We start from the raw sequence: 25,023 nt of genomic DNA, 5'->3' as shown, positions 1-25,023 counted from the left end.
GGGGGGGCGGGACGGGCCCTCCGGGGCGCGCGCGCGGCCCAATCAGGAGCCGGCCCCGCGCCCGCGCGGCCAATGGGCGCGGCGGCGGCGTGCACGTGACCGGGCGCGCGGCCGCCCGTCAGCGGGCGCTATAAAGCGGGGCGGGGGCGCGGGCGCGGCGGCCGCGGGGGCTCGGTGGGTCCGGCCGCGCTCCCGCCCCGCCCGCACCCGGACGGGGCCGCCGCTCCGCCTCGGCAGCCGCCGGGCCGCCCGCAACTTGGGGGAGAGCCAGCCCAGCGCCGAGCCGTCCCCGGGAGCGCCCCGCCAGGTAAGGCGTTAATCCGAGCGCCGGCGGGCCGGGGGGAGCCGCTGGGGGGGCGGGGGTCGCGCTGCGCCCTGACCCGCCGGCGGGGCTTTTTTCTTTCTTTTTTTTTTTTTTTTTATTATTTATATTTCATTTTTCCAGTCTCATTTCTGCACGTGCTCCTTTGTTCTCCAACAGAAGCTCTTTTTTTTTTTTTTAATATGTATACATAGATATATATGTTCTATCCGTTAACGCAGCGCAGCTGGAGCAGCCGCTCCCCGCCGGTACCGGGGGAGGGGGGCACAGGCAGCACCCCCCGCCTCTATCCCCTCCTCCCCCGGTGAAGAAGCAGAAACTCGAGCGATTCCGCGGCGCCGAAGTTGCTCGCGGGTGCGGGTCGGTAACCAGACACGCGTGTCGCCCGAGGGCTGGCGGGGAGGAACTGAGCCAGACGGGGACACAAAGGAGGGGGGCAGCCCCAGACACGCCGTCCCCGCCCCGCGGCGGCAGCGCCCGGCACCGCCGAGCCCCGGGCGGGGACGGCGAGAGGGAGACGAGCCCCCGGACCCCCTTTTGTCTGGCCCCGGTGGCACCTGCGGGGGCGAGCGCTCGGCCGCCCCGCCCGCGGACACTATCGCGACCGGCGACAGCTTAGCGACAGTTGTGGTGGGGGGAGAGGGGTGAGACAGCCCCGGTGTCGGGGATTTGGTTCTGTGGACGTGCAGGGCTTGATTCCATCATCCTCACGTTAATTACCAAACCCATTAAAATTACAAAAAAACTGCAATAAAATGAGCCCCCACGTGCAGTATTCCTCCAATTCTTGCTCTGTCATACCCGATATTTTTCTTATCGTAACTTGTTCTAAAAGAAATTGAACATATTTGATCTCAGACTGTCGGCAGTGATTAACTGTGATGCTTGCAATGCACTCTGTATACAACATCTAGAAGAAATCTAACGTCTTTGCCCCCCCAGACCATCTGCAGTGATTTACTGTGATGCTCACAATGGGTTCTGTATAAGATATCTAAAAGAAATTTAACTTGTTTTCCCCCCGAACCCTCCGCAGTGATTAGCTGTGACACTTGGGCGCTGTGCACGATAAAAGGTGGTCAATGTACACTTAAAAATCCCATATTGTCTAAGAAAATAATTTTCATAAACTTTTCCTGTGGTTTTCTCAGCAAAAACAACCCCTTATGAAAGCTCTGAGTAGAATTCCTCCACAAGTTCAGAAAGTTGAGAAGAGGACAGTTTACCCTCCTTGTTTTGTCCAGGAATGCGAGATAGCAGACTTTAAGAGTTAATAAGTATTAAAAGCCACGAGGAGCATTAAAAGCGTGTTTGCAAGCGGTGTGCTCCCCGCAGCCGCGGCGCAGAGCAGCCGGGCAGCGCCTGCAGCTCCACGCAGAGCAGAGGTTATTCACATGGCTGTTCGAGAAACTCCATTCATATCTCTGACTACCTGGATTTGAATAGAAACCAGACAGCAATTCTTTGGTCCCAGCCACTATTCGCCCCGCTGGACAATAGAGATTTGTTAGCACACAGGCACAAGCCCTGGGACACAAAGCTGGAGGCAGCAGAGATAGGGGCTTCACTGCACAGGAAATTACAGCTTTTGATGCACTGTTGGCAGGTCTGTCGGTTCAGAACAGCAACATGCCTGTGCCATGTTTAAGAGCTCCTGACTGCCATTTTTAACCACCTAGAATGTCATAAAAGCTTTATTGTCGCAGTACATAAAATCATGAAGTCCATATGGTTACTTTTCAGCTGCCCTGGGTCTGGAAGGCAGAAGTATGATCTGGCTGGAGATTTTAATTTGGGGAGAGCGGGGAGGGGGAAATTAAAAGAATTTGAGGACAGAAAACCTCAAAGTGTTTATAAAAGCAGAGATTTGTTACCGAGGCAGCCGATGTCTAGCTTGAGATGGGGTGGTGTTCTAATAGACTTGTTTTAGTGGTGGCTGGACAGCTGATTTCATCCTAAAAGGTTCAGTAAATTTACTCCATGCAGCTCCAGTACCAGCTGTGGAGGAGGACATCGCTCAGTTGTGTCAACTTGGCAAACACCAAAATAAATAAGAAAAACCAAAGCGCTCAGTGTCTGGTACCTCCCATTTCCCCTGCTTTCCCCCCAGTCTGGAGTTAAAATGAGAACTGCTCGGAGACTGGGCTTTAATCTGCTGATTGGAGCCAATGAGCAGAAATTATTGAGATTAGAAACCCAACCAGCGGGTTTTATTAGCTGAGAAGCCAACCCCTCGCTGTGCGCGGCGCCGCGGCCGGGGCAATCCTCACCCAAAGAGCAGGGGGCTTGTGGCTGGTCCTCCTCTTTTCTAGTATTTTTCCATAAATCCTCCCTCCCCTGCCACCTTAGTGCCACATAAAACACCTGGGCCAAGGGGATTTTGAGACTCTTGGAATTCTCCGAGGCACACAGTGTCAGGGTGTCTCTAGGTGGGAGCATCTCTGCAAATGGGATGACTTGGCCCTTCTTCACCCAGGAAAAACAATGAAAGTGAGAGCTGTATATTGCAGTTGGGAGATGTGTGTGTTTGTGATGAGCTGCGGGCATACAAAGCATCATAGAATACAGAAACAAACACTGGGCTGTTTGCTGCCGTATTAAGCACGTTTTATCAACGCAGTCGTGGGCTTGGGAAAAGGGGAAGAATTTTAAAGTGGGGGCAGTCCCTTTTCCAAGGTATTTGGGAAACACATGGGAAGAGCAGTGCTGATGCTCTGCACCAGCCCATGAGACAGATGATGGACTTGCTTCCACTGTTCCTTTGAGCAATGTAGGACAAAAAAAGGCTGGATGACTAAACCAACACACTCTTAAAAAAGGTGCTACTTGTATGATTAACAAACACCCGCTCATGTGAGGGGCCAACTCATAGAATTTTCAGCTGCTATATCGGAACAGTAGAAATACAAATATGAATGTAAATACTTTTCACAGGAGTCAGTTTTGTCTGAGTAATTATATAATTTCCTTGAATTCTCCTCCTGATGGAGTACAATGACTTGGGTGTATTACTTCTCAGTAAAACTTAGGTGATAAGAATCAGGCTAGATTACAATCAAGCTATTTTGATTTTTTTTTTCTTGCTGGTACTGACAAACCCGCAAGGACCTAGCTAAAATAAGCCTTTAGACAAAAATATTATTATTTTTAATAAATGTAAGGATATGGATGGCTTTATGTACAAAGCACTTTTAGATGAAATTCCATGGTATTCTTAAAATACAGCAACTTTTCTGTTACCTGTAAGACTGCTAATTCACCTAGATGCTGACTTTAAAACCTAACCCCTTGAAAGTGCTGCCTTAAAAAAAAATATGCTGAAAAGTTAAATTTTGTCCTTGGAATTGCGTCGTAAGAGTTTGAGTACCTGTTAAGCAGAGAGTTTTGAACAGAAACCAGAACATTACAGGTTGGCAAAAAGAACTTCTACCTAATCAAAACAGCCATAAGAGAAACGTCTGGGCATAACCTGCCCCCGACAACATCCACAGACTCAGCCCGGACATGGGAATAATCCCGTCAGGCACATAAGAAAAGGATGGTGATGGCTCTTCTTATGTGGTCAGGGTTTATCTAAACTGCACATAGAAGTAACAGACAATTCCAAAGTCAGTTTTCCCAACTCCAGTTATGGCTGTTCCAAGGGAAAGCTTAAAAAGCCTGAACCACTAACAGCCTTGGAAGTTGCAGTGTATAATCCCACCATTAATATACAGTATTGCATTACAGGGTTGGTTGCCAATAAAAATGTGTCAGGTATGCTGAGATCTCACAATAGACTTGGCAATTTAACAAAAAATGTGGAATCCTAAGAATTTCATTTTATCTTAATAATAGCCAGCAGATGCTGTAATCGTTTCAAACCCACAGCATTGATTAATAGCACTCAACAGTTTCAAACGTTAAGAACTCAAAAGACAACAGTTGGGTGTTTTGATGTTAAGGGTAACATGGAAGCATGTGTTTCCCTAAGAAGCACCATGGACATACAGACTGGTGACATCACCTTTTCAAACAGACTTCAGTCATTCCTGCTCTCCCTGTTCTGCCTGAGAGAAGCTCAAACCATCTGCAGCTGCCCTGAGCTGTAACACAAAGAAATGAACCCAACTGTCAGGAATGACCTGGGTAAAACTGCACGTTGCCGAGTGCTGCATCTCAAACCCGAGAACCCTCCTGCATTAGCTGTTGATTGTGCCACCTAAATGCAGTTGTGCGTGAACGAATATTGCAAGAAGCCTGGGAACGGGAATTCTGCCGCCCGGTAGCAGGTCCCTTTGCACCATTCCTGCTCTGGGATCCTACCCAGTTTGGGTTACTCAGACGTGTGGTTAACCCGTGTTTCCCTCGGAAAGGCCAGACAGTCTGGGCTGGGATGCCAAGCTGTGATTAAGGGCAGGGGAACGCGGCGGGCGGGCTGGCCGGGCACGCGGAGCAGGAACGTGCCCGCCCCGGGCGCTGCCCGGGGCTCACACGAGGCTGCTCGGCAGCGCAGCCCCAGCTGCTCTGGCACACAGGGGACAGGGGCCGTGTGCTCACATGTGGCTCCCGCCCAGGCACGGTGAGCCCCTGCGGTGACACAGCCACCGCCTGCCCAGTACAGGCAGAGGGAAAGGGAACTGGCCCAGCAAGCCATACGTTATCCATGGTATCCATCCCAAACCTGCCAGCAGTGCAGGGACTGGTTCTTCATTTGCTAACCTAAATCAGTTTATAGCTTGCTTGAAAAACACCTTGTCATATGACATTCGAGGCTTTCCTACTTTGTTTCTTTTGGGCTTTGACCGTAATTAATTTAGCACAGGAGTGCCCGTCCCTCTCCTCTCGTGTGCCTCTGTAAATAACACTGCATGTCGAGCCTGATGGCATGACCCAGAAGGATCCGTCTGGGCTATGAGCAGAGGTGGTCAGGGTTTCACCAGGCTGCAATTCCCAGTCTCCCATATTTACATTTCCAGCTGCACGCACGCAGTGCCCCGGAGTGGCAGCAGCTCCATTTACATAACCAGGGCTGGGTCCCCGGGGGCTCGTGCTGAGCTGAGCCCCCCAATCCTGGCAGGGAGAGCTCCCACCTTGCCAGAGAATGTGGACCTGCACGGGAGAGGCTGGGGGGAGTCCAACAGGGCGTTACAGAGTGTGGGTATGTGGGGACACAAAACCCTCCCCTGGAACTGGGTGTAAGGAATGGCTCTTGGTAGTCAGATTTATTTCTTTAGGTGGAGCCTCAAATTCAGATTTTTAAGATGATCAACACGTTTGCAGACAAGGTCCACGTTAAAAAGATTTCTAGTTACAAAACAGAATGCATTCAAGTTTGCCATATATTTTTTTTCTGCTAAAGATTTAAATATCATGTGGCTTTAGCTTTCTTTCTGTTCACTGAATATCAAGGTCAATTAGGAATGATGTCTGGCTAGTACTCTCAGAGCAGATTAGACAGTTGCATCAAAAACTAGGACCATGTATAGGTCATCTGTTACTGTGACCTAGATTTCTGAGAATCTGTTCAATTTGTTTTATTGAAAATGTGGTCCTCTCTCAGTTCTGTTTCTCATAGCAAACATCTCTGTAATAGCAAAAAATAGCTTTATTAGATACTTACAGACATTGCTTACTACTTCTGCTAAGACACAAAGAAAATCAAATCCATGCAGCAGACCTGTGCCTGTCATCCATTTAATTTTAAAATAACTTAAGGTTCTGAAAGGCTTATGCCTTATAATCTAAAGCATTTGGTCCACATGCCAAATACTAAGCAATCTGAAATACATAATAGCTTAGCGGCAGCTTTGTTTGCCCTATTTAATTCATTTTTTACCCTCAGTAACCAGTGGGGAGATGCAATATTTCCACAAAGTCTACTTTGGAAAAGAAGAACACACCGAAATATTTGAGTGAGCCTGTTTTGTTTGTATCTGTGTGAGCTTTGTGGTGCCCAGGGAGGAGAGCTGGTGTGGATTGCCCAGATCCAGACGTCCCTCCCGGGCCCACCTGTTTACTGAGGATAGAGATCCTGACACTTTACAGCACATCCACCTATGCCTGCTGGGTTGTCATTCTGAAACCACATAAAAGCAGATTTCCATTTGGAACATTTTATGACAAATTTCCTCTCCTCTCACAGCTCTTAATTGTTCCGGTAGAAACCAATTACTGGAACAGATATCATGCAAACCCCTCTCTTGTTAGTGTAAGTACAGGGGAGAGGGAAGGGCAGAAGGTGCATCTTAAAATATTAGAAACTGTTTTCTAAACACCATTGAGTTCAGTGCTAAAACTATAAAAATACTGAAGTGATTGCAGAACCCACAATTCCAAGACCAGACCTGGGCATTATCATCATCATTAGTCTCTGTGGCTCATCATGTTGGGGTACAGAGCACATCTGGAACACTTACGCTCTCATCACACCCCAGGACAAAAGGTCCAAAGAGCAGGAGAAAAGACACCAAAAAAAAGAAAAAAAAGCCAATAGATTGAGATTCACAAATTAAAATCTGCAGTACATCCCTCCTTCATACATCATACTTAGGAAATCTGTTCCCATTTTTTCAAAATTCTAAAGCCAGTTCTACCAACTCATCTGAATTTTATACTACTTTCATATTCAAACTTTTATGTGCATCTCACAGCACACTGGGACCAATTTATTTTATAGGCAAGATAAAACCCGGCAATATTTGGGTGACGTTATCCAAAGATCGTTCTTCTAAATGAACATAAGTACATTTTCTCCTTTTTGTTTCACATGATGGCTGCATTCAAATAGACTAAATGTATAATTCAGAGAAGAATGGCTGAGTCCTGCTCACCTGGGGGTCATATCCATATCCATCCAATATTTAAAAGCACACAAAAGCAAAGAAATTAAATATATAAGAGGCGGGGGAGGAAGTCTTTCTTCCAACAGAATATTTGCCTGGTAACCAGATAGAAGAGACCGCCTCTTTTTTTTTCCCCAAATCACAGTTAGTTGTTCTACAAGAGTCTTTGAAGACACTTCTATTTTAAATTTTAACACCTGAAGAACATTTAAAGATGTTCTGCTCCGGCTGAGCTGCACACAGAGCAATGGGAGGGAAGTCCCGCAGAAACATGGTTGAAACTCTGAAGCCAGTGCTGTGTGATCAAGGCACATTCAGATCATTTGTAAACTGGGCTGAATGAATTTGGTGTGAAAATGGGAACAAACACCAACAAAACAGAGTGGAAATCCATCCATCGTGTGCGTGGGACCACACTGGTCGTGTATGACGTGTTTCCCTGACAGCACAGAGCACAGACATCGAGGCTTTGTGGTACTGCCATGGCCACACGGGAGTAACCACAGCCAGGAGACAGGAGCCAGGATCCTGCAGAGGTTCAGTGAGATCAGCACTTGCTCTGTATGGCACATGATCAGCTCACAAGGAAGACACATGCGTGGAAAGAATAACCCTGGGAAGGGATAAGAGATCTCATACCCTCTGGGAGGAGCAGGAGGATGGGGAGAACGGATCCTCACCTGTTTTTTTCCTGCTCATTACAATGTCATTGTAATGTCATTTTCTTTGCTTCAGTTATTTACAGTTATTGGGCACTGAGTGTATCAGGAAATGGAGCCTTACAAGATGGCAGCGTAAAACTGACCTGGAGGTGCCACACTGCCGAAACGGAGCCAAAAAGGGAGATTTTACAGGTGTTTCTTTTGAGAAGAACTCCAAATCTTGAAGTCTCAACAGATGAGAACTGCTGGATTATAAAGCTGAAAAACAGGAACTAATTATCTTCAAAGGGGCAGTTACCAACGAATCAGGAGAAGACAGTATGATTATGAAAAGCAAATCTTTCATTGGATCACTCTCCATGCGTGCAGCTTCCCAAGCAGATAACCTAAGCTTTATCACCTGGAATTGCTAATATTTCAAAAAGTCCCAGTTAGCATATGAAAAAAAAAAATCTGTATTTTTGTATTGTTGTACATGATCAGTGTGTGAACAGGGGATTCAGCTGGAGTCGTGTCCCCGGTCTGGAGTCCCAGGAAGCCATCTCTGAAACATCCTGCTCAGGAATGGACCCTTCCTTATGCAGCAGGGATCATACTTTAGTATAGTCTTTAGAGATCAGCCCATGTAAACAAAACAAACACCTCCCATTTCTGTCCCCATTACTCTGCAGTCTGTTTTCCCCATTTGCCCACTGCATGTGCAGGTTCTGGGCATGTCTTCAGTATCTCGCTTGGGAAAACTGGAATGATGCCTGTAAAACACACACCCTGGGGCGGGCGTGGCGCTGGGGATGAGCCCACACAACGGGCAGGGTGGCACTGCTCCACCAAACCGAAGGAGACCTTAATGCCAAAGCCATTCTCATCTCTAGCTACATTACACACCTCAGGAGCAATAACAAGGGGATCAGTCTGACCTTTGGGACCAGCAGGAGAACCCATGGTGCTTCCTGCCCTGGCAGGGACTGGCCAAGTCCAGCTTGTTCCAAGCTCAGCACAAGGCAATTCCCTGCAACAGCAGAACTAATTCTGGTGAAGGCTGTCAGACTGATGACTCTGCCAGTGATCTCTGAAATGCTAAAAGGCAGAAAACTAGCTTGGTAACAGAATCATCTGCAGTTAGGATCATCTCTCTCCTTCCCGAAACCGAGGCACAGGAACCGTGCCTGAATTCACAGCTAATGGGAAATGTTTTGATCTTCACACACGTGGAGTTACCAGCCAAGAACAGTGAGCACAGGAGGATCCTCTGAAGAAGCACTTATCCTAAATTCACCACCACAATGAATGTAACGTGTCCTGGGTCTGGAGCAGTGCAGTACTGCAGCGATGGAGAACTGTGAGCATGTTTAATACAGCAGAAGAGACAACGTTATTTATATCTCCCAAAGCTGCTTACCCAGCGTCGGATGTGCCAGGGCATAGTGCAACTGCAGGAATCCATCAGGAGGACACCTGAGATTCCTCTCCATTAAAAGTGATGGATCTAACACAGCCAATCATCTTCATGGCAACAAATGTTATCTTAAGAGACAGAGGATAAAAGTTCACAGGGAAGCTGTGCAAATTCATGAGGAGAAAAATGCATTCCTGGTGACTGAAGGCACAGAAGCCTGTCTGCAGAAGTCTCTGTGTTGAAAAATGTCTGGAAGAAAGGAGATGATTAGCAGGAAATGTGTGAGCTTCTCCTCCTTGTATCCTCCAAACATCTATTAGCCACTGGTTTGACTGTATTTTAAGAGTCAGAACTGCTTTATTGATTGCAGCCAACAGCTGCAATTCAAAAGTGGTCCAAAACATCAAGGTAGTTTTTCCCAACAAAGACAATTTCTGCAGTTCTGTGAAATGGGATGAGACATCCAGGGCCGAGGTCAGGTGTGTTTCCCTGCAGGTACAAACAGCTCACAAATGCAGCCTCCTCCAAACCCATCCCTGCTGGGTCTGCTCAGAACAACATCCCTTGCACCACGCTCGGGGTGCTGGGAAGCTGTTCCAGTCCTGCAGAAGCTCCGTATCCCCTCCCCAGCCTGCCTGGGTGAGGCTGTGCTCAGCCTTCAGGAAGCGTGGGGCAGAGGCAGACAGGGCTCATCGTGTGTCCCATCCCTTCCCCGGGCACAGAAACAGTTCTGGAGACAGGACAGCGAGCTGGAGTCTAATCCAGGGCGATCCCTCCTGTGTAAGTAGGTCAGCAAGGAAGCTCCTGCCCATGGTCATGTCTTCCAGCCCCCACTGCCCTTCTCACTACAAGCAAATTTGACACACACTTCCTTTAGCAGGTTACAGGAGATGGACGGTTTGATTCTGAGAGCTTGTGTGTGTGTTCTAGAGAGATAAAACAAGTTGTGCTTAAAAAACACAACTATTTCACCATTTTAATGGCTCAGAAAGAGTGCAGTAAGGCACTTAAAAAAATATATGGAATCTCATTACTCAGCCTGGGTTGTCAGATTGCAAGAACATCCAGACTAGCTCACTGACAAATGCCTTATTTTAAAATATTATCATGTTTGGCATAGCCAAAATAATTTTGCTTTTCTGCTAAAATGACTTGCTGAGCCTTAGTCTAAAATTTTTCAAGACTAAGGAATGTCTAGTATACTTTTGTTGCAAAATCACATCCCCATAAGTAAAAAAAAAATTCCCAGTCCTTCACATGCTCTTGAAAGAGAAGTTCATACCTCGAGTTTCTGATGAGTCATTTTTCCCTGCTAACACCCTAAGGTTCTGCTAAGGTTCTGCTTCCCCCCATGAAGACAGACCCATTCCCAAGCCCAGGGTTGCTGTGCTCTAAGTGGCTCATTTGTGCAGGTAAAGATATCAACAGACAGGACAGAACTCCTGAGCCTTCGCTGTTTTACCTCAGAGAACTCTATTTTACTGGTGACAGTCTTTCTGATTATTTAATTGCTCTCCACTCATCCTTTCAGAAACCTGTTCAGCTCAGTGATGTCTTTAGGGCAGCCTGTGCCAGAACTGGATTAAGTATCATTCCAGCAATTTCAGGAGAACTAAATGCAGATGCACCAGCCTCTGTTCTGTTCAACATTTCATTGTTTGCACAGTAGTAAGACTCAGATTGTGCACACACATGCAGTTAATTATCTCCGTGGCAAGTACTGCTTCATGCGGCCCAGTCCTTTATCCTCACACATGGTCTGTATTCCTTGTTCCCAAACATGTAACTTTGCATTTGACTGTACTAAAGCGTTCATTTACACTTGATTTATCTAGAGATCCAAATTTGTGCCACTCTTCTGTCTAAGAAAACCCCAGATCTGCTAAAATGGGATACTCGATGTTTCTCCCGGGCCAATAACTGCGATGCTTTAGGACGCGGCCAACAGTCCAAGGCTGCGCCAAGTGGATCAGGTTCCCACTTGGAATTGCACTGAGACCTCCCCGTTTGTCATTTGTTAATCCTTTTAACATTTGCCACAGCAAATTTGTATCATACCAGTTTAAATTGTCATTCGGTATTAAGTCAAACACCTTACAAAAGTCCAGGGTATGCTGCATCCACAAGCAAGCTTGTCAACTCAGAATGAGATCAAAAGCACTTGATAAGTCCTCCATAAATCACTGGAAACTGGTATTAGCATTTCTCTCAGGTCCCAGAAGAGCTCTGCATTTGTTTTCTCTAGGATCACCACCACAGCACTATGTCCTAAAAGGGCAGATGGAACAGACTGGTAACTTTGTCCCTGATTTCCTGTAGTCCCAAGACTTGTGAAGGGTCAGACAGTTAAAAATAATTTCCAGTGCTAATTGTAGAGGACTGTTGGATCTGAAGTGTTTGGCCATGGCATTGCTACTTAAGCACCCAAATTTCAATGAAACAGCAATATCTAAAATTACTGCCAGCATCCCATCCTTGTGTCTCCCCAAGGTGTATTTGTATGCTTACCCTGCTGAAGTCATTTACCTTGACAAAGAAAACACATTTTTATATTACAGTAAAGCTTGTTCCAGGACAAAGCAAATGTGCTTGCACATGGCATTTCCATGGGTGCTCCAGGCAGGCAGTGAGACATCCACCCCTGTGATTTGCATCCCTGGGGTCGCACACACCTCCCTTGTGAGAGTCACAGCCACAGCACAGGGGGTGGGAGAGAAAGGGAAGCTGCTTTACTACCAGATGCATATGTTAAATTTATTTAGTGATACTTTAGGGCAGTGCTGCTGGGATTCCTGCCCTGCTATAAATAAAAGCCTTATTGTGAGGAGCTAATGGAATGATTGAATTAGGGTGTAAGAATTGTTCAGGCGCCATAAATACCCAGAGCAACAGAAACATCCACAAAATTAACTAAATCCTGTCCTGTACTCGAGTTACCAGGTTTAACCTCTGTGTTTCAGGGTTTGTATGCAGATTTTGAGGAAACCATTTTCTTTGTACAGAAATCCACTCTCTCTGCTGCGAGTTGAAAGAAAACCCTGCATGCTGTGAATGTACAATATTTTCATTGTAAAGGTCTAGGCAGCAGTCAGTGCCTCCCCGACTGGTGCCATTACACTGGTGAGCTCACAGGGAGCCCAGTTTACAAGGCATTCCACACACAGAACTAACAGAGTCAGGCTTTAAGGGACCCTGGCCCCATGGCCCCCTGCCTCCAGCAGCTGGGGAGGTGTCAGGTCCACCTAATGCTTGTTTCATGACAGAAAATAATAATTAAGCAGTAACAATAGAGGTGGCAGCTGTCAGCTCTGGGCTGGTTTGGATGCTTCCTAAGCAAAAGAAGTCTGAGAGGAAGGTATGTTAAGGTTCAGTGCAGACCATAACTTTTGGAGTGTGCCTTGCACATATTGCCCACTTAGTGTTTCCAGAGAACTGTTTTATCATTTCGGAATCTGTCCAAAAATCTAGCTTGATGGAGAGCTTTGAACTTTGCAAGGGGGAAGGAGTGTACAGCCAGGATATAGAAATAACATGTACAGTTTGTTTTTAACATTCAGAAGAAATTCAAGCTCGAAAATCACGAAAGGAGAAGATGAAAAGTTACCGCCTCAAAGGTCAGTGGAGGTATAAAAGAAAGAAGAAGTAGTGAACTGAGAAAAAAGCCTCTCTCACAGTGGAGTTTAAATATAAACACACTGTTTTGGTTTGTTAAAACCAAAATTTCATGCTTCACTTGAACTCAGTTTCCTTGATTTATGTTATACCTACCACATGTAGTCACCCTCCACTCTGGGACACTCCTGAGGCTTAACATTGGAGGCTGAGCACTGCTTGTGATTAATTCAAATTGTCTTTGTTCTTTCCACCAGCTCCTACTCCAAAAGACGGCAAGAAAAAGGTGAGACTAATTTTCGGAGAATTCTTTTGATTCTCAGTATCAGCTGATGTTTAATGATACCATTAAAATCAATCAGTTTAAGTGCAGACTGCAGCCTGTACTCCTGGAGCGAGATTGCTTCAAGTACTTTATTAGACAATACACTTACTGTTACGTTACATGTATTAGCTCAGGATATTCAGAGAGACACTTATCATCCCTACAACAGGAGAAAATACTCCGAATTTAAAGCAGCTCTCTGCAATGTAAGCTGTAAATTATCCCCCTGGACTCTGTAGGCTCCACTTCAGTCACAGTAAATTTATTTCAGATACAGCAGCAGATTTAATTTTTAACAAACAAACTGCAAATAATTCCTCTCTCAAACCATGCAAGCCAGGTGGAAAAGGTGGAGATAATTAGATCCAATATAGAGACTTAAAGAGAATAAATCCCATTTTCCTCTTTTCAGGGAAAAGAAGAGAGGGAGCAGGAGCTGTAGAAGTACAGAGACAAAGATTATTATGTACTCCTTCAAGAAGTAGATCCCCTGCTCTCACTTCTGTTGGTTTGAAGTTATAGGTGCTCCCATAACTTAATTTTTTTTAAGTGAACTTTATAAAGAAATCTGAATCAGTATAAACACCCTTAGTTGCAGCTATTGAGAATATGAATATCCACAGGAGGAAAGGCTTTTCCACAACTGCAACTCTGGTATATTCAAAGCTGTTTTAAGGAACACTAAGTCAACTCAGCATCCATAACCAGTGTTACACTTCTGCAATTCATTAGTCCTTGTGGTTCCATTTCGTAATTAAAATACTTTTCAGTTTAAGACTTTACAATAAAGAATGTGCAGTCCTCAGCAGTGTTTCCACTGGCAGTCTATGGAAAACATATGCATGGAAAATATGTACAGTGCATGTATACAGCCATCTTTGGATAGCTTCAGTGAACATTCAACGCTGTCGGTGAGTTTGGGAACTAGAAAAAACCATCGACCGTTGACTGTACCTTGAGGTTTATCACAAACCCTCTGCTGAATGGAAAGCCTGAACCATCAGAGATTTCACATGTGGTTGCCATTAACAGGTCATGATTTACAGATTATATTAAGAGCTACGGAGGTTGAGTTTTTCCAGTTCTACTTTCTCTAAAAGTGAATTGGTGCATAAGAAATGTTTTTTTTCTCTTAAAAAAAGAAAAAAAAAAAAAAAGAAAATAAATTAAAACTTTATACTAGAGCAGAATTTCCACAGAGCAGAGTATGAGAGCAGTGGAAGGTTCTGTATGGGCAGCACAAAAGCAGGAACATATCCGCACCATATGGTACACTTGGAAACAAATCTGAGCATGGTGTACGTTCAAAATAGCAGAATACAGGCCAGATCAGGAGGGAAACCTCGTTTCCATTTGGGCTGGCAACTTGAGCTTCACTGGAAAAAGCTCTGGAATGTCAGTTCATTTGCTCCCAGGAACCTGTGCTCGATTTCAGCAGCTGCTCACCGGGAACGCCGGGCGAGGACCGGCCCCCTCCCGGCCAGGCCCAGCTGCTCCCGCAGCTCCAGCTGTCGCTCCCCAGCCAGGCAAGCGAGGAAACACCCTTCTTTTGAAAGGAACAGGGAGCCAAGTACGGGGCACCTCAGTGCTACCTGCCTGGAACCTCCTCCACCCCAGCTGGGGGATCGGGTGGAGGGCTGTGGGCTCCGAGAGCCTGCGGCTTCAGAGGGTGCAGGCACCGGTTTTGCCCCCACAGGACTGCAGAACCCATGAACCACCCACAGCACATGAAACACTCACAGCACGTGCCACCCTAGTGCCCAGGTGTGCTTGCCAGAACCCCCGAGACTCCGAGGAGCCCTGAAAACAGCTGTACATCCTGAGGCCAAGATGACTGCAGAGGGACTGTTCCACGTGACCCCACCGTCCCAGCAGAGCAGCATCGTCAGCACCTCATGGCTGCAATCAACATTCATTGCTGTCGGTGGGTTTTCATTTCTATCAACTCACTGATCAATGAATGCAAACTGCGGACCAGCCAGCCAAGGACCAGCCTCACACAGCCACGGCCGTACAAGCTCATATGGCCTGGGCAGTTTTCTGGCAAGAAAAGCAACAGTTTTGCTGAAGAAGTGCTCGTATCCAAGTTCTGCTTCCCAAAACCATGTAAGGCAGGTCTATGGCTGTGCCATTATCCCACCAGAGGGGTTCAAGACACGTCATCCAGGTCCTTCACGAGCAAGTATGAGTGCTAAAAGCATTATGTAACTTCAGAACTGCACAGGGATTTTTGAAGGGGCAGAACAGGTGAGGAACCAACTCAGTTTTAATAAAAGTTACACCCAGTTGGTAAATATCTCACGTTCAGTAAAGTGTAAACCTAGAGCTTTCCCTGGTGATAGAAGATGAAACTTCCTCCTAAATGAGCCCAGCTGTGGAATAGCACTGGGTCCTACAAAGTGACCAGTGAGATGAGAAAGGACTGAGGCTGTGGGGCTTTGGATTGACAGGCTAGGAATGGGACAGAGCGAGGCAGAAAACATGACTGGCATGAATATCTGTGCCCAGGAATGCCACTGTCACTGAGCAGTGCAATGCAGTAAAGGCAGGACAACCCTGCATTGCCCCCACACTCTGAGGAGGGACACTCAGACCAGGGATGGTGGATCCCGTTCTGCTCAGCACTGGTATCAGTCAATTCCCTGTGCAGTAGAGGGTCCAAGCACTTCTCTTCTGCCTTGTTTCCTCCTCCAGTTGTTTACAGGCTTATTCTGAAGCAGCCTGTTGAGGCACGCTGTGCTGATACCCCACAGGAGCCATCTCCCTCAGCTCACTGTAACAGTTCAGGTCAGAACAACTCACTAATGACTTCTAAACTCCAGTTTGGTGAATATTCAAAATAAATCTGTGTGCTTGTTCTGCTAAAAGACTTGAACTTGTTCAGTCTTACACAGGAACAACTCTCCTGAGTTCAGCACTCACAGACTGAACTTTGCAAAGGTGGAGCTTTATGAGAAAATCTCCCCTCTCCCTGAGCCTGACAGTGAAGGGCTCTGTTCAGTCACCCCAAGCGAGCTCTTCCACAACACCCAGGGTAAGTGTGGTGCTTTGATAGAGGGAATTTACTACAGTAATGTAACAGTGAACAGCCCAAGAGCACGGCTGCCAAATTGTTTTAACATTATCAAAACGAGAATGACTCATTTTTTATGCAGTTTGACATTTTGCCTTTGAAATCTCAAATTTTTCAGCATGCTTGGCAGGCTCCCTCGGAAGTGAGAGTGCACAATTTGGATTTTTTCCAGCGACATCTTACATGATGTACAAGAAAGTACTTGTTGCATTATTTTAAACAGACATTTCAGCCAACTGGTTTCCCCCCACGTACACTTGTATGAAAGTACAAAATACAGAAGTCCTGACAGAGGTGTTCATCTTTACTGCAAGGGCATGTGAAAATAATTCACTGCAATTACTCTAAGACATTTCAGACAAACAGGGAAAACTAGAGTGAAGGGGCCATCACCCTGTTTGCCAATGCACAACAAGCCAAAGGGTTCAGCAAACACTCCACAGATCTGTGGATGCACAGATAAGCTTAAGAATTCATTTTCCTACTCTGCTGTAAAAAAATCCTCGAGATTTTTTTTTTTTTTTTGCTTTAATCATGTTTGGTAATGAGACAGCAAGGGAAAAAACTCACTAAGGGAAGACAGGTTAGCAGACATGTTCAGAATGTTTTTAAACCCATGCTTGGGAAGTTTCAGATGTTTCTGGCACCAACTGTTTGCTCCCTACCAGAGCCCACCCCGCAGATGCCCCGGAGCACATCAGGGTGATGCTGAGCTCCAGCACATTCAGTGCTGCCACCACAGCCGTGGGACAGCTGGGGCTGGAGAGCTCTGGGATCTGCCCAGCAGGACCTGCCAGGGCTCCTCTATCCATACTGGAGGCTCCAGCAGGGCCTTCCAGCACTTCAGGGACCCCGCTGCCCACCGGGTGCCCACCAGCACTGACGGGGGGATCCAAAGACAGGAAGACATCAAAAGAACTCAAGGAGCTCGGTTTATTTAGTTTATCAAAAGTTTTATATAAATATCTTCATAGGGAACAGATGTTTGACAAGCATTTTTCAGTTTAGCAAAAGATAACACATGAAAGCTGTGACTAGACAAACTCAGAGCAGCAATAACATACAGTTGTTTAAGGGGAAAAGAGGGTCATTCAGCTCATGCTGGACAGCTTTGCTCTTAGTATTGGCAGATACATTCTGGGAGAATACTGTGGAAAATTCAGTTTTGTTTTAATTCCCTTTAATGCAGGAGAGGCCTGAATGTAGTAAAGCTCTGTCAGGCCACAAAGGCTCAACAGAATATTAGCCAATATATCATCATAACCTACACATCTCTAAATGACAAATTATTCTACATATGCATGTGGAATTATCTGTTTCCATATAAAAATGATCAACTGTATGAACACCTGGCTGGATGCCTACAAAGGTGTGTTTTATTAATCAACAGGCAAATAACTGCCCAGACATTTACAACTCGGGGCCTGCCATCCCTGCATCCCACAGGGCTGTTCTCATCACAAAGGAAGGAATCACAAATTCCCACTGCAGAGGAACCACAATTCTCCCGAGTTCCCCAGCAAAAGTGCAAGTCCACCAGCACGATGGCACGTGGAAGGGACAATGTCCTGGCCCTGGGGGGCTTTTAGCAGCTTGAACATCTGAGCATCATTTCTGAAATGAGCTGTCTGATTGAAATTTCAGATTTGAAAAATCCAGAGAGTTCCCAAACAGTGAGAAGAGAGGTTGCTGTGAATGAGGGGTTTGCAGAGGCTCAGCCCTCTGTTAAGGACACGGTTTCCCAGTCCCACCAGTCTGACAAGGGCCTGTTGCCATCTAGTGGATCCCATCGACTGGTCCCTCTGCACAGCAGAGGCCACTAGATGGAGCGTTAAGAAGGAATTTTGAATTCCTACTTTTTTAGGTGTCCAGCAACTCAGATTTTCAAAGTCTCAAAAGTTACAGGCCCAGAATTACCGTGACATTGAAGAGGATTTCACCCACTGCTCTCAGTTTCCTGAGAAATTCCAGGCTCTACATTTCCACGTTTAACACTGAAACACCACAGATTAATACTTCCCTGTCAACATAATTTGCCATCACCTCAGGGGTTTATATCACTCACAAATGAGGCATCTACTTCACTGAGATACCTCTGGTGACAAAGGTTCTTAACCTGCATTCTGCTGGTGTAAATAATAACGTGCAGACCTGGTCTGTGCTACTTTAGTGAAAAATACCTCATCAGCTCTCACCTACGTGAAACTCCACTTTCATGATTAAGCATTAGCTCTAAAACTTCTTGAAGTCTACATGGAGTATCATTTCACATCTTTGGATTATCTCAGAATGAGAAATTCCACCTTATCATGTGGCAAGAAAAGGGGTACTTACTGCCCATGGAGTTCATAGGGAGGACAGGAGAGGAGGAACTCATCTGCTCCACATCCGCAGCTAATGGGAAAGTGAAAATGAGAAAGATGTGATGTGCATGTTACCAAGAAGTTTTTATTTGAAAACTTTCATTTACACTTAAATTGAATGTGCTTGCAGTTGTATTGGTAATCTGTAACTTGTGATGGTTTGAGAATACCAATTCAGAACAACTTCCAGCATAAAGAAATTCTGGATTACATCAGCTTTAGACTGCATTCAGACCATTACTGTGGAACGAAAGGACATGATGATCTCCCATCTGTGTCCACTACACTTTTAAAAGATTAGGGATAGGAAGAGAGATCTTCTTCCAAAGGCAGGAAATATGCTGGTATTTGATCTGGAGCAGCATCAAAAACAAGTGTTTTTAAATACAAGACACTCCAAAGCCTTATTTTATAACAGCTGAAAGAAGAAACAGAACTTCCTGCCTATGTTTGCCAATGAAAAACCCCAAAGTCAGAATGTGATCCAAACCAAATGCCAGATGCCCTCTGTGTTTTGGGAAGGATCCACCTTTCCAGGTCCCAAACCAGGAAAGACCATCTTCCAGTAACAGGGTCAGTTTTAACCCAAGATTAGGTAAACCAAAGATACATTCTTTGGGGCTTGATCTCTGTCAAAAGGCCACAACCCCTCTCAGCACATCACCACAAACACCAAAGTCAAACAGATCAGTCTCCATCATTTTGGTGCTGGGAGATCCCACATAATTATATATTCTGTAACTCCTGTTTAGCTTTAAGACCCAATAAATGCAGACTGCTAGTTACATTCCTAACCACAGAACACAGCCCCAGAAGCACAACTCCAGCCCACAGCCAGGCTGTGCTGCCAGCCCAAATCCTGCCTTTCACATTCCTGCAATTCCCATTTCCCTGGCAGGAGGCAGTTCCCCGAGGATCACTATTTACACTGAAAAGTGCAAAGTTCTGCCCTAATTAGGCAAACCACAAACAAATGTAAACACTTCAGCAGACCATTTTTGCAGGACGTGAGAGCAGACACAGCACCACACTGAGTTAATCCTCCTGCCGTGCTTTCCCACCTCTCTGAGCGCCTCACTGAGGAGCCTCCTCGGTGTAGCTGCTCAAAGCTGCAGCTTTAGTTCTGTGTGCTGAGCACCAGCCACAAACACAATCACAGATTTATTCAGCAATGCCCTGGGTCGTTCCTGTCCTATTCCCCGGTGAGTTATCAAGGCATTTACTGCCTAGAACATCTACACATTCATTTATCATCTCACTGTGTTCAGAAAGATGCACAATCCAGAGCACACTGCACAGGTCTGTGGTGTGCTCAGAGTTAAAAATGACTTCGCATCTTCCCATTTTCCACCTTAGTCTCCCTACTGTGAGAATTGCTGGCCCTCCAAAGGAGCTGGCAGCTCACACACTACACATGTGTTTGTAAGTTAGAAAGGATTCTTCATATGCAGCACAGCCATTTCAGATCCCTGGGAGGAGTTCTGTACCTTCTCCTATTGACAGCTACATGTGCTTTCACATACGGCCAAATTGAGCCAAAAAAGAAACGCAGCTTAAAGTTCCATTTAATCTTCTGTGGGTGGCAAGATTTAGGCGGTGTAGGTTCAGCGCTGAGCACAACTCAGCTCTCAGAAGGGCTGAAGGCCCCGCTCAGCAGATGGTCACTCAGGGGTTACCTGCTGCTCTGGCACACAGGGGTCACTGCCCAGCACGGGGGACAGATGGCACAGGGCAGGCACTGAGAACCCATTGTGTGAGCAGCAGTCACTCGGGAGAAAGCTACACCTGCCAACATCTGGAATAGTTTATCAAGTATCATTCAGAAAGCAACTAAATATTGCACGTGCCATCTGAAGAGAGCTTTCTGAGCGGCGTTTGGAGAGAGACACCGCAAATCCTTTCAAGTCCTTTAGTTGTAGATTGTTCATATTATAGGCTGCCAATAACCAGGTGTAACTATTTCTCAGCCCTGCTTGGGGAGGATAGTTTCAGTTCATGCTTGAAATTATGTATTTTAACTATTTCTGATATGTTCACCAAGGCAGACACGGTGGTCACCACAGCCTGGCTGCTCAGCTTTGAAGGCAGAATTCCCTCATGTCCTGCCCAGTGCTGCTGGAACCTGGAGATCCCACCCCCGGAGCACAGAGCATGGCACAGCTCTGGTACCCAGAGAACCAACACCTCAACATTTCTGTCCTTGTGTTACTGGCAGATGTATTTATAATGCAGTAATCTCAAAATCACACTTCAATTTTTTTATAAGTGTATAAAAGCACAACTAATTCTCCTACACCTGGCCTTGGATAGGTGCATTTAAAAATTTCTCTCAATATTAAAAGAATTCGAACAGCTCTTTATGAAACATGGCAATGCTGATTTTGCTCTGTTATCCATAACCCCCTCCCCTCCAGCCCTTTTTACCTTCATAATGATAGGCAACACATTAAACTCCTAAAATCAATTCAGCTAAGGCAAAGGAGATATGGATTAAAAACCAGCTAAGATTTTGGAAACTGCAAGAAGATGAAAAGGACAAAAGTCTGCTCAGCTATGAAGAGCAGCTGCTGCCAATACAAGTATTTACCCCCTGACCCCTCCTCTGCCCACTCAGTGAACAGTGCCAATTGTTTTCCTGTATTATACACTGTTTACAAGCCCTGAGTGGCATGAAAGGAATTAATAATTCAGCTCTTGGAGCTGATGACCTTTATTGGGGTACCCCTATTTGCTGAGTAGGAACCAGAGCAAAAAAACCCCTTGAAGCCACAGGGTTTCTTTAAGAGTTTTTCACTTTACAGCCTAATTGGCCACCATAACATAAATCAATTATTTCTCCTGTTTTAAGCAACAATGCTACCTATTCTCAACCACTCAATTTCTTACTTCTCTTGTATCAAGCCAGGCCTTGTTCTTTGACTTTTACAATGGTCTGGTAAACACACCGGCAAGGCCAGCTTGGAGAGCTTCGCAGGATCAGGAACATTTGGGAACACCAGCAAAAAGAGGTTATGCTATTTTGAACTTCTCTTGACCTTTGCCTGCCCTTGTCCCTGGTTATGCTAATTGAAGGGGTATATGGGCTACTCCCAGAAATGAACTTAGCCTGAACCTGTGACACAGCATTGGACTTTGCAGATGAGTTTGGGACCCCCTCCCCAAAGGCTGTCATCTCCCATACAGGAAGGGAGAGCAGGTAAAACACAGTCCCCTGAGCACTGCAGGGAGACCCAGGATGAGAGGGAGCAGAACGTGCTGCCTCAGTGAGTCACATCATCTTCCCCCGTGTCTGAGCAGCTGCCAGGGATCAATTCATGGACCCCTGAGGCAGAAAGGCAGCGGAGCTTGTGGGGCTGCAGACAGAAGGACATGGTCACAGCACAGCCTCCACAGGCACAGGGTATTCCAGATGTGACTCTGCCATGTCCCACAGGAGGCACTCAGTGCTCCTCTCAACCTCCTGGCTCTCAGACCAGCACATGATGGGCTGTCACCACCACAAGCACTTCCCTGACTCATTGTGAGGTTCTCCAGGACCCCAGGTCATCCCTGCTCCCCAGCCTGTACCATTCCATGGGGTTACTGCATTCCAGATGCAGGACTCGGTGTTTGTCTCTGCTTAACTTTGAAGTTTCAATCAACCCTTTCCTTCAGGTACAGCAGCTGTGCCCTCATTGTTGTGTCATCTGCAGGTCTGATGAGTGTGTCCATCCCATCATCCAGATGGTTGACGAAATTGCTAAATAGTATTGGCCCTAATATTGACTCCCAAGGACAACCACAGCATACCAGGCCAGCAGTGAGTGCTTGAACCCTTGACTGCCACCCCTGGAACAACACAGCCCAGTTTTTCACCCAGTTTGCCTACAAGGATGATATGGGAGAGACTGTGTCAAAAGCTCTGCCTAAGGTTAGTGACACAATTACTCTCTCCTCATTCATGGATCCAGTCATTTCATGGCAGTAGGAATGAGGCTGGTCAGGCATTATCTCCCCTTGGTAAACCTGCAGTGACTGTTCCCAATTACCTTCCTATTCTTCAAGTGCCTGGAAACGTCTTTTGGGAGGATTTGCTCCATACCCTTCCCACTGAAGGAATGAGACGAGGATGACCAGCCTGCAGTTCCTCAGAGCAGCTACTACTGAGCAGAGCCGAGTTAAAGGTGATTCATTGTCCCTTATCAGCTAAATTCTACTATACAGAGACATTCCTCCCCTTTCCCCTACATTGGGTAGAGCTTGCCTTACCTCAACACTGAAAACACACACTGTTTGCAGAGAGAAGTGGGAAGTAAGGTCATTGTGATAAATATTTTTACTCATTTTCATTTACACAGAAAACAATCCCAGCTCCTGCTTACCAACAAAACTGAAAGGAAACCTACACAGAGTTGAATGTTCCATGTACCTGCACTGCGTTCCTCAATAAACACTCCACAGACATTGTTATTTTAAATGCCTGTTTACATTCCAGTAAAATTCTGTCAGCATGGTATCTGATTTATTGATGCCATCAAAAGTCACAGGATTCCTGACGTGCCTCCTGAGGCACAAAAATCAAAGCAGAAAGGAGCTGCACGTTGCTGTGGTATCAGCATTACCCCATCCGGGATGGGATGGGTTTCCAGAAGCTGCCTGTGTTTTCTGAGGCAGAGCACAGTGTGCCCTTCTGGAAAGCTGGTGCTTCCCTGGGAGGTTTAGCAGGCTCTGCTCCTGAGAAAAATGGGGTGGTGTGGATGGAAGTGCCATCCACAGCCAGCCCTTGGTAACAGCAAGGTGCATCAGGGCAGCTCATTGCTCTAAGGGGGCTCATACACATTTGCATCTCATTTTACACTTTCAGGCTACCAAAAGAGCAGACTTCATACACAGTCAAACAGCAAAGCTTTTTAGAAAAATGCTGTCGATGAAAAGAGCCTCGAGGCATGTCCTAAAATGAAAGTGATTATCTGTTTCATATCCAATGCCTCTCAGCATGCAATGCCCCAGCCCACAGGCTTTGTCCCTGGGCATAAAATTCTGCATCCTCTCTACCTGGAGTACATTTTGGTTGACCAGGATACTGCCTTCCAGGCAGCCCAGCCAACTCCAATATTGGAAGATCAATTGCATAATCATTCTGTAAATCTGGGGAAGTTCTTTATTGACTTTTTGATCACTGATAAAATGTTGGCCAACACAAGGCATATTACTATCCATCAAAATCCATCTAGAGTCCACTAGAGTTACCTTCATTAAAAAACAGAATTGTCTGATATTATACAAGAGATTATTTTTTTAAAGAGTTAATATCAACCCAGATTAATATTCATCTACTGATAGTTAATAGCACATTATGATATACAGAATATGCCAGCAATCATGTTGCAAATTACTCAGTGTTCCCAGGGGCAAGTTGTTCCAAACCCCAGCCAGAGCACCAGGCTGGAAACCACCCTGTTTTCCCCACAGACAGGTAATGTGCCCGTTTAATCCAGCAGCCAGTGCAGGAATGGCACCGACACGTGATCAGCCTGAAAACAGCTGTTTTCCCTAACCTCAAGGTTAATTAATTTCACAGCGTTTATCTTCCAGTTTTAATTAGTGGAGCTAATATTACAGCTCCTGACTGTAATGGACTTGAGCTGCACGCTGCCAGGACCTGGCTGGCTGCACCAGCCCTGGGATCAGGAGCCTGGGCAGCACTTAGTGAGTGAATTGTGCTCTGAGGATCACGACAGAAGCCTTGACTATGAAAAACAGGTATAAGCACTGCACATGGGAACAAGCTTCCTCACTGTCACCACGAGTACACAGAAGCACTGCATCATCCAAATCAACAACTGAATGTATAATTAACATTAAATCAGCATTAGAGGGAAAAGCTTCCCAGCTGCCTGGTGCAATTTGCTCCTGCCACATTCAGCTATGGCATGAGATGGGCAGCAGCAGCACATGCTCACTGTCACACCAAACCCACTGCTGTTGGCATTTGGGATTTAAACCTCCCAGTCCTGTGGTTCAGCACATGGGAGGGACATGTCAGAATATGAAATACTCTGCCCTGTAAATCAATCCCCAGAGCCATGGCTCTCCCTGCACGCCATACAAGGACCAAGGCACGAGCTGAGCACTCAAAGTGTCAGTGTGGGAACAGTGGTGGGTGTTGCTCTCCCGTTTTTGTGAGGTCTTCATTTCCCACAGGCCATCTGGAAGGGGCTGTGGCTCGTGCCAATGGCTGCAATAACTGACCAGTCCTTCAGACTCCAGGTTTTCCTTCCATTACTGATTCCAGCATCCTGCTGGTGACATTCAGCGATCCACAGCCTCACCCAGCACCTCCCTCTCAGCCCCACCAGCACCCCGGGTTTTGTTGGAGTGAAAGGCTTACATTAAGCATTGTGGCCTCCCAGGGACAGGGATTACAAACGGGCAGGAATCAAGGGAAATTGGATTCTTTCTCCCCA

The 25,023-nt window shown here is 46.1% G+C and overlaps 1 protein-coding gene and 2 long non-coding RNA genes across 5 annotated transcripts in view; 2 read left to right on the top strand and 1 right to left on the bottom strand.

The window, feature by feature from the left end:
* NR6A1 (nuclear receptor subfamily 6 group A member 1) overlaps positions 1–25,023 on the bottom strand; it is a 70,171-nt gene that overhangs the window by 39,004 nt on the left and 6,144 nt on the right. The window contains exon 2 of one of the 2 annotated variants that reach the window (XM_027892944.1): positions 18,549–18,608. In XM_027892944.1, the coding sequence (XP_027748745.1) occupies positions 18,549–18,591 (43 nt within the window). In that variant the 5' untranslated portion in view covers positions 18,592–18,608. Of the gene's footprint in view, positions 1–18,548; positions 18,699–25,023 lie in introns of those variants that run through there. The other variant, XM_027892945.1, reaches the window with a different exon arrangement.
* Positions 217–18,613, top strand: LOC114061977. 2 transcript variants are annotated; one of them, XR_003572277.1, is made up of 3 exons: positions 217–307; positions 13,074–13,102; positions 18,079–18,613. It is a non-coding gene; the product is annotated as an uncharacterized LOC114061977 (long non-coding RNA). The 2 variants fall into 2 exon arrangements; XR_003572276.1 differs by lacking the exons at positions 13,074–13,102; positions 18,079–18,613 and adding an exon at positions 517–1,419.
* Positions 19,877–23,020, top strand: LOC114061978. The gene is made up of 2 exons (XR_003572278.1): positions 19,877–22,740; positions 22,915–23,020. It is a non-coding gene; the product is annotated as an uncharacterized LOC114061978 (long non-coding RNA).

This window comes from Empidonax traillii, unplaced genomic scaffold (genome assembly GCF_003031625.1).
Source record: "Empidonax traillii isolate 1590-97213 ecotype Southwest subspecies unplaced genomic scaffold, ASM303162v1 scaffold375:size1330703, whole genome shotgun sequence".
NCBI lineage: Eukaryota > Metazoa > Chordata > Aves > Passeriformes > Tyrannidae > Empidonax > Empidonax traillii.
This window is presented reverse-complemented; position numbering and strand designations above follow the sequence as displayed.